This window comes from Stegastes partitus, unplaced genomic scaffold, assembly GCF_000690725.1.
Source record: "Stegastes partitus isolate 25-593 unplaced genomic scaffold, Stegastes_partitus-1.0.2 Scaffold305, whole genome shotgun sequence".
Taxonomy (NCBI): domain Eukaryota; kingdom Metazoa; phylum Chordata; class Actinopteri; family Pomacentridae; genus Stegastes; species Stegastes partitus.
In genome coordinates, this window is record NW_007578036.1 from 170,532 (window position 1) to 185,790 (window position 15,259).

The window sequence follows — 15,259 nt, forward strand, 5'->3', positions numbered from 1 at the left end:
TTTGGACTGTGTGGGAGGAAGCCGGAGAACCTGGAGAGAAGCCACGCTGCACGGGGAGAACATGCAAACTCCACGCAAAAAGATTCCGGTGCCCCCACCGGGACGCGAACCGGAGGCATGTTGGGGGCAGGGTTAGAGCGTTGCCGGGCAACCAAGCACACAGCTGCAACAGATACTAGGTGTAACTGTCAAATCAGTCAAAGTGAGCAGAAGGAGAAGACCTCAAACAACCACCATTTTTGTCAAAACCGTGTGTCGGAGAGAAAAGCCGAGCACATTTTCAGAAAGCCAAGACCTTGGGCATTACAGAGATGTATTTTTATTTTTTTAAGAGTACAAAATGAGCACACAAACATTTGAGAAGTAATGTGTAAATTTATGGTGCTTGAGAAAAATCAGTAGCCGTCTTTGAATGGGTGCAGATGGGGAAGGAAGAGAGACTTTTAGAGGAAAAAGGCTCCAAAACCCACCCAAACTTAATTCTGTGGGCTTCCAAAGTGACATTGTGAGAGGGAGGACAAAAGTTTTGATGTAAAAATGATGTCTGTCACATAAAAATTGTGGCCAGGACGACAAGTTAAAAACAAAGTTTACTGTGTGATTTTTTTCTGCACTCCCACTCTGGTGATGACGCCACTCACTCTAAAGGCCCACATACACACCCATTGTAAAGGCTGAAAAGGGGTGAAAAAGTTTCAAAACTTGAGAGGTTGTCACGAAGAAACGATTGAAGATAAGAAAAAAACAGAAAGACTTTGAGATAAGGAACGGACGCGTCAACATTTTAAAGTTTAAATAGAGTGTCTAGGTGAAAGCATGCCTGAGCAGTGGAGGTTTGAAAAGTAGTGTAATTTTGTGATTTTCTCGTCGGTCCAATTCATTTTCAATGTGAGGTTTTTGCGACGTTTTTGCGAATTGCGTCACAATAAATGCGTTTTCCACGATTCCCGATCGAGCCGCACGTTTTGATGTATAATTTGTGTGGGTGCTCTCAAATCTGTGGGAGGAGTAGGCCATCGAAATTTTGTACGAAAGAGTTGAAATAATAAGAAAAAGCGCACCAGGATAACAATAGTGGCCTCGTGCTCAGCCCGTGGCACTAATAATAATGATAATGATTAAAAATAACTATCTCATAAAATAGGGCAATTTTTCATAATTACATATTTTAAAACTTTCTTTTTAGACTTTTTACTGTTTAATGTTAATTTTATTATTTTAAACTTTTTTCTGTATTTCTAAAATACATGACAATATTACTAAAATTACAGAAATATACTGTTAAATTACACATATACTACAACTATAATACAGGACAGCAAAAAGACCTGTAACTGAAAATAATTCTAAGATTTCACTTATACATAAAAAGTTTAAATAAATTCACAAATATGTAGTATGTAAAAGTATGTCCTTTAAATTTAACATGTAAAATTGTTAAATTCAAGTACTGTAAATAAAATTCTAAACTTAACTACAATCAGTGACAACAGAGAAAGGAGTTTGGTTCTGTAAATGTACAGCGATGTGTTCGTTAAAAGGCCGATATTTTGTTTAATTACAGTTTTGACAACAAAATGCTGAATAAATGTATTTTCATTGGTTTAGGATATCTACAAACTTTAGCAATGTGTCTAAAATCTAAATCTACTGAATAAATATGAACATAAAAACACTATTTTGATAGATTACCACTGATTATAGATATTATATAATGATGAAAACACATTTGTTAAACAATTTTGTTCTGAGAACTTTTGTAATTATAGAAAATATGTAACATTTAACAAACAAATCTAATTGAAATACAAAATGCATCACTTTTTTCTGTTAATTGTCAATATTTGTATCTGATTTTAGAAACATTCACTATTTTAAACCTAAATTTAATAGTTTCAAAGACTAGATAAAATAAAAATAGTTGTGAAATTACTGTAAATTTGTTGCATTATGTTAAAAAAAAAAAAAAAAGACTAATTTCTTAAAAAATATATATTTTTTGTTATTCAGACTAAGTTTTCTAACATCATTTTACAAAATAGATGCAAATTAACTGTTTATTTATGTAATTTAATTTATATTTCCGGGTATTTGAGAAAATACAGCCAATAAAGATGTAGTGAAGTGGAAAAATGACAGATTTTAAACAACACTGATCATCTGCTTACAATGTTCTTCTGGGAAACATTGAGTCCAGGTATTCAGAACTTATTTGTATTTATTGTCAGTAACGTATTGTACTTACATCTTATTCCACTCGGCACTGCATTTCCCGTTATGTACCTTTGTTTTCCAAAATCAGGTAAAAGAATTTCCTTTGGGATTAATAACATTTTATCTTATCTTATCCTAACACTGTTTCAGAACGCATGCATTCCACAGCGCTCCCCCAGCAGGACAACCGAACTGCTTAGGAACAGCTTGAGGAACATACCAAAGAGTTCAAAGCCTTTGAGCTCCCCAGATCCCAATCTGACGGAGCATCTGCGGATTAACAAGCCAGATCCATGAAGGCAACAACCCACAGGACCCGACCAGTCTGCTGCCAACGTTCCAGACTCCACAGGACACGTCCAAAAGTCTCCAGAGCTGCTTTGGCTTCACAAAGATGGTCTGCACAGAACTAGGCAGATGGTTTTATTGTTGTGGCTGCCCAGTCAATCTAAATGTGTCTATTTTTAAAAGCAATGGGTTTATATCTGAAGGGTTTGATAGCGGTTTCCACACAACAGAGAAGTGAATTATGTAATTTCCATGGGCCTATACTGTGGGTGGAATTTGCTCGACTGCATATTGATTAAACAAAACTCTTATAAGTGAGTCACATTTTACCATAAAATCTATTTGAATCATCTGGAGAAGTCAACATTTAAACAGGGATCCCATTCCTGAGGTACATTCTATGCTGTTCACACATCATAAATACCGATTAAAGATTCTGTAGATTGGACTCAGTTTTCTGTCTGCGCTGCCGTCTGTCTTTGGATGATTGCCTGTTTGCAGATATTAACCGAATAATCTCCGATCTGAGGACTCGGAGTGAATTCCGTCCAAGTCTGGCTTTTCACTTTGAGAAGGAGCTATTGTTCAGTAATCCTCCAGATTAAACCCCCAACTCCCTGCAGGTTTTAGTGGATTCTTCGAAAGTCCTCACTTTGCCCCTCGATCTCAGGATGTAAAGATACAATTTGCGCGATAATTAATATCTACGATATTTAAATTTTACCCTTACAGCTCTGATGCTTTGTCCTTTGCGTCATCCCTTAAAGAGACCTGTCACATGTGATATAGAGAGACTTAATTCATGCAATAATCACCAAGCGCTCGAACAGAAAGAGAGAAATTAAATGACTCTCTGAAATATTGCACTAAATGGACAAAAGCTGCTTCCTTTCTTTATTCATATTCATGAGCTGGTGAACAATTTGAATGAGTCTCATAAGACTCAAAGACAAATTCAAATCCTCCAACAGACTGAAACCTTCGGCACCATTGTTCAGATGTATACTGTTCATTTACAGGAAATCAGCAGAACGCTTTGACTGTTCTTTGCAGAATACGCTCTGTGAACTGTTAACGTCTTTGTGTTCTGAGTTTTGTAAGCCATCGATCATTCATATTGGACGTACAGTGAGCCTGCAGAGATCCCATTTCTACTTCCTTCATGGTGTTTTAACATCGGAGGGATTTTTTTCAGTCGCTCCTTGCAGGGACTTGAGCTGCAGGGGCAGGAGGTGGAGTTCTGGAGCAGCTGGAGTTTCAATTTTGTCTCAGTGGCCACTCATCATCTGACTCAACTGTAATGAAGTGATGTCCTGCTGAGAACTCTGACTTACGACGGAGCGAATGGAGAATGACATCCACCTAGACGTACACGGTCCTTATTTTTACGGTGAAGCAGCGAAGCGCTACAGTGTCTGTGTGGCTTCCGTGTCTGTGTGGCTTCCGCGTGGATTTTTTAATCTCGTGCAGGAGAGCGGAGGTGATTTCCACTAAATCGAACTAAATTAAAAAATTTAATGTAGCATATTATGTAGCAAAAGATGAAAATTAGAAGTGAAATTTCAACTAAAACCACCTCAATCAAAGAAATCTCATCAGTCTTGTGATTTTCTTTGCCACACTGAAGCCTTTGAGCTGCATCAGGAGCAGCAGGTCACTCGAATATAAACTGCAACTAAACAAGGGGGTGTGAAAATTAAAGTTTAATATTCTAAATAAAAAGGAAATATTTGTGAAATCACTTTTGATTAATCGGAAATTAATCTAAAAGTCATTAAATGTGAATTTAAAAATATATATATAAAAAGGGGAATTGTGTGACTATTTACATTTACAGATTTTTAACGTTATTTTTCAGCAGATATGTAAATTTGTCAATTTTACAGTCACATTTATATTTTCCTCTAATTAAAAATACATTTAATAATATATATAAAAAAATGGAAACAGAAGGACCAAACATGGTGTCAACACTGTTCGGCTGAGTTTTTACAGGATCGGGTTATTTTTTTGATATATTTTTAGTCAATTTCTACATAAGGGATATAGAATAAAGGGATTTTGATGAAACATCATGATTTTAAGCTTATTTTAGTTTCAGTTTAGTTAAAGTAGTCCAAGGACTTACTTTTTTTTTCTTTTTACAGTTTCTGTCTATGATAAATGGTATAATTTTGGTGATTTTATAAAGACAACACACCTTTGAAACCCAACGTCGGGTACTGGAGTTTAGTAGGTAAAGCTAAATTAAGCCACACTAAGTTAAGCTAAGCTAAGCAAAGTTAAGTTAAGTTAAGCTAAGTTAAGTTCAGTTAAGTTAAGTTAAGTTAAGTTAAGCTAAATTAAGCTAAGCTAAGGTCCAACTGCTGTTCACATGGAACCCTTCTCCACTTTGACCTTCAAGGTTCTCGCTTGACTATCAGCTATAGATTCATGATCTTGCTGGCTTTTGGACAGTGGTTCAACAATATCTATTCAATGTGTTTAGATATGATCAGAGTACAGATATCTTTATGTCTCGATCATTGCAACCCAGTTCCGTTAATCCAGTTTGAAATAATCCAACACCTCCTGACCAGTTCGAGCCATTCTGCATTCAATCTATTATCTTTAAAAGTTGCAGTCGAAGGATGAGGTCATTTCATAACATCTTATTTATTTATTTATTTATTTATTACAATTGCTATGAGTCAACGTGGCAAGTTACATCTGGTGGCAAATTGATGTATAATTATTCATACCCTTCAACAGATTATAAATGATCCATTGCTCATTTAAAATGATGGATTGGCGACTTATATCTTTCCTCCTTTTTTCGCCATGATCGGATGCATCCATCAGGCAACTATTCTTTCGCCTGACAGGCTGAAACTGTGATCTTTCATGGTGATCAAAACTCTCACCATCCGTTACTTCTCTCTGTCCCCATAAATGACCAGCGAAGCGTCGGTAAATCAAAGCTGAGGAGTAATAACTTGTGCCGCTTCTTTTATAAGGACTTCTGAACCTGTCTCGGCTGACGCATTTACATGCACTTTATGTCCGGCGGCTCTTTCACTTGAGATACGCAGACACCAACAGCGGAATATGCTGCAGGCAGACCGATGGGTTTTTGTTTTATAATAGATAAAGACACAGACAAAAAGAATAAAAAAGGCGCGATTATTATGAGACTGTACATACTTCAAATGTAAATCTTGTTTATTACAACTTTGGTATGAATTTCATAGTTTCAGCACTTGTTCCCGCTGTCAGAACATCGCAGTTACCGAGTTCACTTTGGAGATTCGGGAACAAAAAGAAAAACAACCAATCAAACCACCAAACAACGCAAAAAAGAGAAAGAAAAAATGAACACCAATGCATAAAAGAAGATACACAATAGGTGATTGCAGTAAACTGTTTCTACACTGGTGTTAGTGAAATTTGTTTAGGCAGAATCAAAACTAAACCCCCTTTATGATTCCTTTGGAGTTGTAACTCTTGAAAACTGGTTCCTGATTCCCAACTGTACCCAACACCTGCTGTAACCTCAGTAAAGCGTGACAAACTTGAAGTTTTAAGTCTGTCTTCTTCATGTTTTTAACCAAACACACTTAATTTTGTGTGGGAATCCGAGGAATAGCCAACAAACTTTGCTTTCTTGTGAAGAGTAGAAGTTGCTTGAAGAACCTCTAATGACTCAGAAGAAGATTTCTGGAGGAGTTTTTTAAGTTGGGTCTTGACTTAACTGAAACTTTACACCTGCTTTCACAGTTGCTATTGTAATTGTGTATATTGCTATAACTTAACTGTTCAAGTTTATAATATAAACAGTTTGGTTCATTTTATGATGGTTGGTTCATTTTAATATTTTCAGCTAATATAAAAGTATTTTGAATAATCTGAATATTTACATAATATATATATAATCTATGAGAGTCGAGAGGACGAAGCCAGAAGTCAGAGGTGTTGCTTCAGTACCAGGGATTAAGTCTTTCTAGAGAGAAGTCAGAATTTGAAGCGCATCACAGGTCAGAGTGTTTTTTTCCCCATCATAAACAGTTAAATAACACACTGAGGAATTCTTGTAGGTTGGCGTTTATAGGTTATAGTGTTTTGGCATTAAATTATGGAGCTCTTCTAAACAATATCGGAGATAATAATGCAAGTTTTAGAGACTGGTTTTGTATTTTGGGGTAAATTGGGAGTTGGTTTGTTTACATTTTGCCAAAAGAATTGTCAGCAAATTAGTATTAATTAATACCAAGGTTAATGTTTGACTAAATGTAAACAAATTGATGTTTTTTCTCATATATGAGGTTGGATAACATCAGACTGTAATAATTATGATAAAGATTATTATAATGAAAAGTGTAAAACAGAGCCTTTGAACTCAAAAGATTCCTCAACAGTGTCAGTGGTGAGGAACCCCAAAAGGTTTCTCAAGGCTTTTCTACTTCTCACAGTGTACAAGATCCTTCATTTTTGCTGCTGATTTATCTGAACCCTCATCCCTGATGTGTAAAGTAGCTTACCTTGAGCACAGTGGATCCCAGCTCTAGGCCCACCAGCACTGTCCTGTCCACCAGCTCCGCTATCCGGGGGTCGGCCACTTTCAGAGAGTCCTGGACCAGGTCCGTGACGTCCACCTGCCAGTCAGGCCCCAGCATGGTGATGACTTGGTCGGTGCCCTCCGTGGATGTGGTGTGGAACTGGGTCAGCACCTTGACCAGGGCCCGCTGGTACTGCAGGGTGCAGCCTCGACTCACCCGCCGCTCGTCGTCCTCGTCGTCTGCATCACTGTCCCTGGTGCTCCTTGGACGGGGAGAAAAGGGGACATGTAATTTTAGAAAATGAAAATCCATGAAAACGCTGCTCTATCTGGTGTCGAGGATGCAGCAGACACAGACGGAGTTCTATCCTTAGCCACTCGTGAAGACTGTGGGTGCCAATTTTAGGTGGCTGTGAAATTTCCCGCAAAAAAAAGGCAATTGAGGTGGCAGCGTTTGAGAAGCGAAGCTCAATACCAATCACCAATCATAACTTCTTTAAAACCGAGCATCTGCTGCTGAATTATGCTCAGCACTGTGTCACGATGCTGTGTCTCAATTTGTTCCTTCTGTTCTTAAGGGTCTCTACTCACTTTATAATTTGACATCATAACGCTGATGAGAAACTCGGCACCACTCCACACAAATCCATCACATTATCTGTTCTGATGCAGTGGCGATGAGGAAAAAGTCCTCCGAGCCAGCAGGGAAGGAATGATAAGCACCACAAAGCAGAGTTTTGGACGGATGCCCTTCTTATTTCACAGGAGCCCTGGGCAGTGAGGTTAAACATGCCAGGTGCATCCCCCACTGAGTGCAATCTGCTCTACAGCAAGATGTATGGGTTACCCAACTTCCCTTCGAAGGCTTGACAATCTGCCAGTTCCTCCTTAAAAAGCTCTCTGCTTAATCTTTGCTTTGACTTAACTATCTGGATGACTTGGGATTCAGGAGAGGCAGCCGGCTGTCAGCCACCGACAAAGTATACATCCCACCCATTAAGTCGAGGAGCAGGTTTGATTATTAGGCTAAGCGCTTCTGTCCTGAGGTCTCATAAATGCTTCCAACAGACTCCTTGAACAACACAATGCATTGTTACATGTGCCTTTAGACCCGTCCCACCTACTGGGCTCCATTATTAATTCATCCTAGCGCTCCACCTCTACACACCTCATCATTTCCAGCAGTACCTCGACACTCCGCCGCCTAGAACTCTGTACTGGCAGGTTGCATTATGTTTAAAAACCAAAGGGCCTCCATTCAGACTCTCTCGGGTATTCGGAGCTTCCTGCATAAGCTTGTTCATTGAATTTCCCCAAGAGGATGAATGAGGGATCTATCTGTCTTTTCTGTAAATGGAAGCAACATTAATGTCACTTCATGAACCTTTTTTCTGCTAGTTAACCTTGAATCACTGGATTTATCACCTTTGCAGTGATAGTTGGATGAATTGGTTGCTTTGAAATAAATGAAAGCATAAAATGTTTTTGCAGTTAATGTGGAGGGGTCACTATGCATTCAATAGAAAGGAACTTTACAAGTAAAAGCTGCAAAGATTGAGAATAGACGTCTGATTACATTACAATGTAAAATATATATATCACAGTGAAAATCTGGCAGTCAGAAAATAATGACATGAAACATTAAAAATATTATGTTCAGAAACTGTAAAAACAGGAAAATAATGGCAAATATGTGTTAAATAATGTTTTTGTTTTAGCTGATTTAAATACAGGAAAATCACATTAGGTACAGTTTTCGCAAATTAACACTTTTCCCCTTTATATTCCTAGATATTATCTCTAAATCAGTTTAAGAAAACCCATTTTTATCCTTAATATACACATTTATTCTTATAAATAACAACAACTGTCTGTAATAATAATGATATTTTTTGTTGGTTTAAATGCAGTAAAAAATAAGAAACTGTGTCTTTTGAGCAGTCTATGATGGTTATTATGGGCTGCAGTTTTATCTGGTTTCAAAGCAGTGATTTGGCCATTTGTAGTTCCAATAATACTGGACACTGATTTTGTCTCACATCTTAATACACAAATTGGGATTGAGATTATAATTCTACACATTCACATATGTAGGCTGCTGCAGGGTTGACACCTTCTTTGCATGTGAGTTAACAAAACTCTGAAAGTTGCACATTTGCAGCATTAAAGTGTTTAATAAAGTTCATAATTCAGACTGTGGTGCTACAAAAAACAAACAAAAAAAACATTTGGAAAACAAATGCCAAGATCCTGAATCACACAAACAAATCTGAAAATACACACTTAGTAGGGAAGATAATATCTGACTTAACACACATGTGTTATTGTGTCCATATGCACAATATGCATATGTGTGTCCAATAAACTGATGATCGTTTCATTCAAAAGCTGTTTCTCCTTGTATGAGTTTGTTGACTTTTTAAAAGTTGCAGCATGATTATTTAAAACTCAGACCGTGGCTGCAAAAACACCATTAGGGAAGTTGATCACACTGCTTATAATTCTGGGGGAGACTGTAATTTCTGATGCATTTTGATTTTGTTTAAAGAAGAAGAAGAATAAAGGAGCAGAAGAAGAATATAAGTATTTATTATGCAGCAGAAAATCTACCCTTGAACCACTTTGTTCTGCAAATAATTCAGGAAAATTCGAAGGGTAATTCCATCCATTTTACACAAGGTTTACTCATCTCGAGGAGCACTGCTCCCCTGTGAAAACACTTATGTAATACCTGTGGCTCTTTGATAAGTATCAGAAAAAACCCTGAAGATGTTGTCAGGGTTATCCGAGGTTAGGCTTTGAGAGTAAGAATGTATAACAGAGAACCTGTGTTACAAGCTGAAGGTTTAAATAGAGGTGAGGTCTAACAAGAGAATACGACCGGGTGCGCTATGGAAGTTTGATTCATACCAGGTATTAAAAGTCAGAATATCTCAGCTGCTGTTCTCTAAAAAGGAGCAAATCTAAATGACTGGAGAACCTTTAAAAGGTAAAACTGAAAAAAGGAGCCCTAATCAATAGCAACTACTGGATGTTGTCTGTTACTTTAAAAAGTTGATGCAAGAAAACACTAAACTGTGAAAATGGAACCTATGGAGTCTTCTCTACGAGTTGACCGACTCTTTCTGCTCTGACTGTAAGCTGGCCTTGGCACTGACAGCTTCAGGACAAGCAGTCGCTGTTGTACTTAGAAGGAGGGCGAGTTAACTCCACAGCAGACACTTAGACCGCACACTCGCTTACGCATTCAGTTAAAGGCAGAGAAAACCCAAAGAGACAATAAGACTGTCAAGGAGTTTCACAACTCTTGGCTCAGGTCAGTGAAAGTTTACCTTCCTGAGTCTGTACCTGAAAATAAGGTTGATATTTTTTCTCCTCAAGAAGAATATTGTCTGTTCTTATTAGAGTCTCTGATACAAGCGTACAAGCTGAAGCTTCAGTGCACACGGCCTGCCTGCCCGATTACACTTCCTTTCCTTTTTTAGAGCATGTTACTGGATAATGCAGCCAGTGAGCAATTCTGCTGCACTGTAGCAAAGGCCCCACTGCAGGCCAAAGAGACCTTGCTGTGTACGGAGGTCCAGAATGTGTCACTTTGCAGAACTGAAGGAATGTAGGACGAAAAGACTGCGGCACAAAGGAAAATAAGAGTTAAGGAGTGCAGGGGGTTAGAGGTTGTGGAGAAGGAGAGCATTTGTGAGAGAAGGAGGTAAATAAGAGAGGAGTTAGCGAAAAGACAATAATTCCGGCTGATAATATAGATAATCATCGTGATTTGGTTTCACTGGAGTGTGTTGGAAATGACTAATGAGCTGTGTTACAATGTGTGAGAGATCTTATTTTCCATCTAACTTTCAGGTGTTATTTACTCTGCTTTGTGAGGCCTTTTGTAAACATCATCTCATTCATTATCGCAGCGCTTCATAATGACTGCAAACAAACCAGACCAAGGTCAAGACAAATACAAGCCGCCGCTTCGTGCCAGTGCTATTGTTGGTGTTGGCATTACTCAAAAATAAGATGATCACTTGTAAACCTCGTTGCCTTGTCCGACCCTCCCTCCTCCCCGGTATCTTGGCATCGGACACGATGCCAGTCTTGTGGACAGTTTTTGGCTCTGCCTTGCTGAGTTCGTGGCTGATGTCCAGGTTGTTGTTTTGCAAGTCACAAAGATGTTTCAAAGTCTCCACACTCAAGTTTAGGCCTGGATCCCGAGTCCTAAACTTCGGGTCAAAAAATAGATGTCCATCAAGTTTAGTGAGAGTTAGCTGACAAAGAGTTGGTCATTTTACAATATTTGACCTTTCATTTTCCTTATTTTTTCAGTATTTTTGAAATACATGTAAATATCAATATTATTAGAACAATAAACATGAATAAAGTTACATGTACAATGTCACATACAATTAAACACTATAACTTTAAAAGAACCATTTTTTTAAAGAAACGGAAATTTCATAAATTTATTGTAATCTATCAAATATATATTATATTAAGTCTTATACTTTAAACATGTAAATGCTCTTTATTAACCATTAAAATAAAAGGAAAACTTTAAAATTCCAGATATTCATGAGATGATTACATTATGTCTTTATTTTTTTTACATGTACTATATAACAACAATATAAGAGAACGTTTAAGACCGAGACTTAACTGTGACTAACTATAAAATAACAACAACAACAATAATAATAATATAATAATAATAATAATAATAAAATGAATCTTTTGAGATAAAAAACTTAAAATACATTCACAAATGTTTTTTAAATTTCAAAATTCAGTCCTATTATTTTGTATATAATGATGATATTTAATACCGTAAATATATTTGTCTAAAATTCAATAAGTATAATCAGTAACAATTAGAAAAAGGAATATTGGTTCTGGAAATTCACATAGATGTCTTTCTTAATGAGACATATTTTATATATTTACAGAAGCTCTCACAAATGGTAAATGGTCTGCACTTATATAGCGCTTTTCTACCTTTGCGGCACTCAAAGCGCTTTACAATGTTTTCTCATTCACCCATTCACACACACATTCATACACCAATGGCGACAGAGCTGCCATGCAAGGTGCTGCCTGCCATTGGGAGCAACTTCGGGTTCAGTGTCTTGCCCAAGGATACTTCGACTGTGAAGGGGCAGGGGATCGAACCGCCAACCTTGCTATTAGAGGACAACCCGCTCTACCACCTGAGCCACAGCCGCCCAAATTCACAACAAATGAATGAATGTGTAAGAATCTATGTATTATATATAAAACATTAAATTTTACATATTCATTATGTAGTATATATATTTCACACGTGTAAATATAATATATATTATATTAATGTTGAAAAGGCCAATGTAAAAACTATGGCTAGAAAATGCTTAAATTCTAAAACTTTAATTCAGGAAAATTATAATGAAATATTTCTTTTTTTTTTTGCTTTTGCCTTTATTTAGTGCAGTAGAGGGAGACAGGAAAGGGGGGAGAAGAATGGGGACAGACCTGCAGCAAAGGGTCGTGAGCGGGATTCGAACTCACAACCGCTGCATCAGGGAGCTACAGCCCCTGTTCATGGGCCGCCCGCTCTACTAGGTGAGCTATAGGGGGGCCCGAAATATTTCTTTTTATTTATTTACAATATATTTTTGTGCATTTACACATACATGCATTAATTTATTTTCTTTTCTGTTTTTTTATTTTTTTTTTTTGCAGTGCAGTCATTAATTTAGAATTCATTAGTAAATAAGATTAACATAAAATAAACCTGAGTAATTCATGTTTTCACAGGTGCTCTATATCTGGATTATTATGCTTCTCACAAGAAATATGTCCATTTCGGGAAGCTATTTCAGTCTTTCTTAGTTAGGAGGCAACTCATACTGGAGAAGTCGTGATTACATGGTCAGCATCTTAAAACCCCGAGGCCACCATTAGATGTGAAATGTTTCTTCCTGACAAAACCCACATGTGCCAGAATGTGAAACTCCATCTCCAAGGTCACGAATGACGTGTCAAGTTCTACTTTTAAATCAGCGTTGATGAGAAGTCCTAGAGGCGCTCGGATTCACTGAAACATCTATACTTCCCAAACCCAGTGAACCCAACTGTGCCGCAGTTGAAAGCTCCAGGATGAGCGAGTAGGTGGACGCTGAGCTTCAATGCATCGTCGACATTAAAAAAAAAACAAACAAAAAAAAAAGATGAAATTTGCATTTAACTGAGAATTATATGAAAATCCCTTGTGCCTGCATGTGAATTTGTAATGTGCTAAATGTGTGGTGATAGAGTCATCATCAACGCTTTTAAGTACATTAGCCATGAAATGAGATGAGATGTAGGCTGTTTTCAATACTAAACATATGCAGCTGAATCCATCAGGCTGGGAATGCAAACATAAGCAGGAATTCTGTTTACCATGAAATGAAAAGTTTTTTTTTTTTTCTGATACTAAAGCTATCAGTTGAAGCTAGGTGACCTCAACCAACCCCTCTGGGTGCTATGGTAACTAAACCAGCAACTAAAATTACACTCTTAACTACTTTTCGGTGCAAAAACACAGCATATTTCAGATTTAAGCATCAAGTTTGTGTCTGCCTGCCTGCCTGCTGGGATACAGTTCCAGCTATGCATCAGGCAACACAAAAACAAAACATGCTACGCTGCATAAATCAAAAGATGTGTCCAACAACACCAACAGAAATTTCACCGAAAACACATAAACTCCTGCGGGAGGGCCGTTCTAGTCGGCATCAGCAGCTTCAATAGTCTGTATGTGGTGCCATCAGGAATGAGAGGAGCCGCCTTTGTCTGCAGTTTCCTGATGCGGCAAAGAACTACAGGGAAAAGTAAAGAATATTACATACTCTCAGTAAATCCAAATGACAGCATGCGTGAAAGAAACGCTTCACCTGCAGCGAAATGAATTCCTTTCGGCCTAGCGGTGTGGCAATCACAGCCACCGAAAATGGCTCACGAGGGGTCTTTGATTACTGTTTTCATGAAGGCAGAGGGGAGGTTATATGCATGGAAAATGGGCTGGATACATGCTTTAAAGAAACAAACTTTAAAACCAGGAGCAATTTGCTTGAACCAACTATTGATATTTGGAATAACTATGGAAAAATCCAGAGAGACTGGACAAACATCCAACACTCTTCCAAACAAAAAGTTTCCCTGCTCAAAACACATACAGTAGGACTCTTCATCTGCAGGATTCTATTTTAATAGGCTGCGGCTTCTGCAAATAAATGAATGAATGGTGCTTAAGTGGGCATTTAAGACACATTTTGCATGTCAAAATAATATACCATCTATGGCCCATTATGGCCCATTGGGGATCTTTGAAGAATGAGGCTATGCAAGATGTTTTCCAAGCACTCTAGGTCATTTAAAATACCTTCATTCTTCAAACAACTCCGTAAACACGCCATTTGTATTCAGGTTGGGTAGAAATGGAATTGGTCTATGGTGATGTACTCCAGCGGCGACGACAGCAGCCACCCGTGAGAGTGTTAATGCTCCTATTAAACATTTGTTGTGGGGTTGTGGGCCTGTTTGTTACGGCTCCACGCATGACAGGAATGCGCGGATATTTTAATGAGCCTAGTTTCCGTAACCTCAGACCACATTCTTCATTGGGGTCCCCGACTCCAACAACCTTAATCTCCCACTGGTGCCATTTTTTCCCCCTCCCCACATCTGAAGATGCTATATATTTTTAAGGCTTCTAGGCAACAGCTCATTCCCTGTTTTACTGCCTGCCGGATTCTGTGTATTGACAAAAGCTCCTATAATACTGACACCAAGGCCACACAATTGGCCTTGACTCCTCACAATGGCAAGGATATAAACAGAACACAATAAGAAGAGTGGTGTCACAATACTATAGTCACAGTTATGTGGAAAACACAGTTGGACTACTGCATCACCAGCGTAGCAGCATCATTCTGGGTCTTGACTAACACCCCAAATTACTTTTTTGTTCATCCAACAACACCATTATAATATTAATTCCCAAAAGCTTTCCGTGCACTTAATGCAAAGTCAAATTAAGTCTGTGTCTTGTACGAGATGGGTTCACATGGGTACGACACATACGAAGCAACCTTGTGGATCAATTTGCACTTGAGAGCTTCATTTTGCAGGGTGCATTTCTGCTGTGTACCTGAGCAAGAGCATCTAATTGGACCAAAACAAGCAACTACCCATAAAATCCTGGAT

The 15,259-nt window shown here is 38.0% G+C and overlaps 1 protein-coding gene across 1 annotated transcript in view; it reads right to left on the reverse strand.

Moving 5' to 3' along the window:
- Positions 1–15,259, reverse strand: part of LOC103358343 (transmembrane protein 132E-like) — a 77,843-nt gene that overhangs the window by 27,076 nt on the left and 35,508 nt on the right. Inside the window, exon 5 of the mRNA XM_008283269.1 lies at positions 7,020–7,299. Coding sequence (XP_008281491.1) covers positions 7,020–7,299 — 280 coding nt within the window. The remainder of the gene's footprint in view (positions 1–7,019; positions 7,300–15,259) is intronic.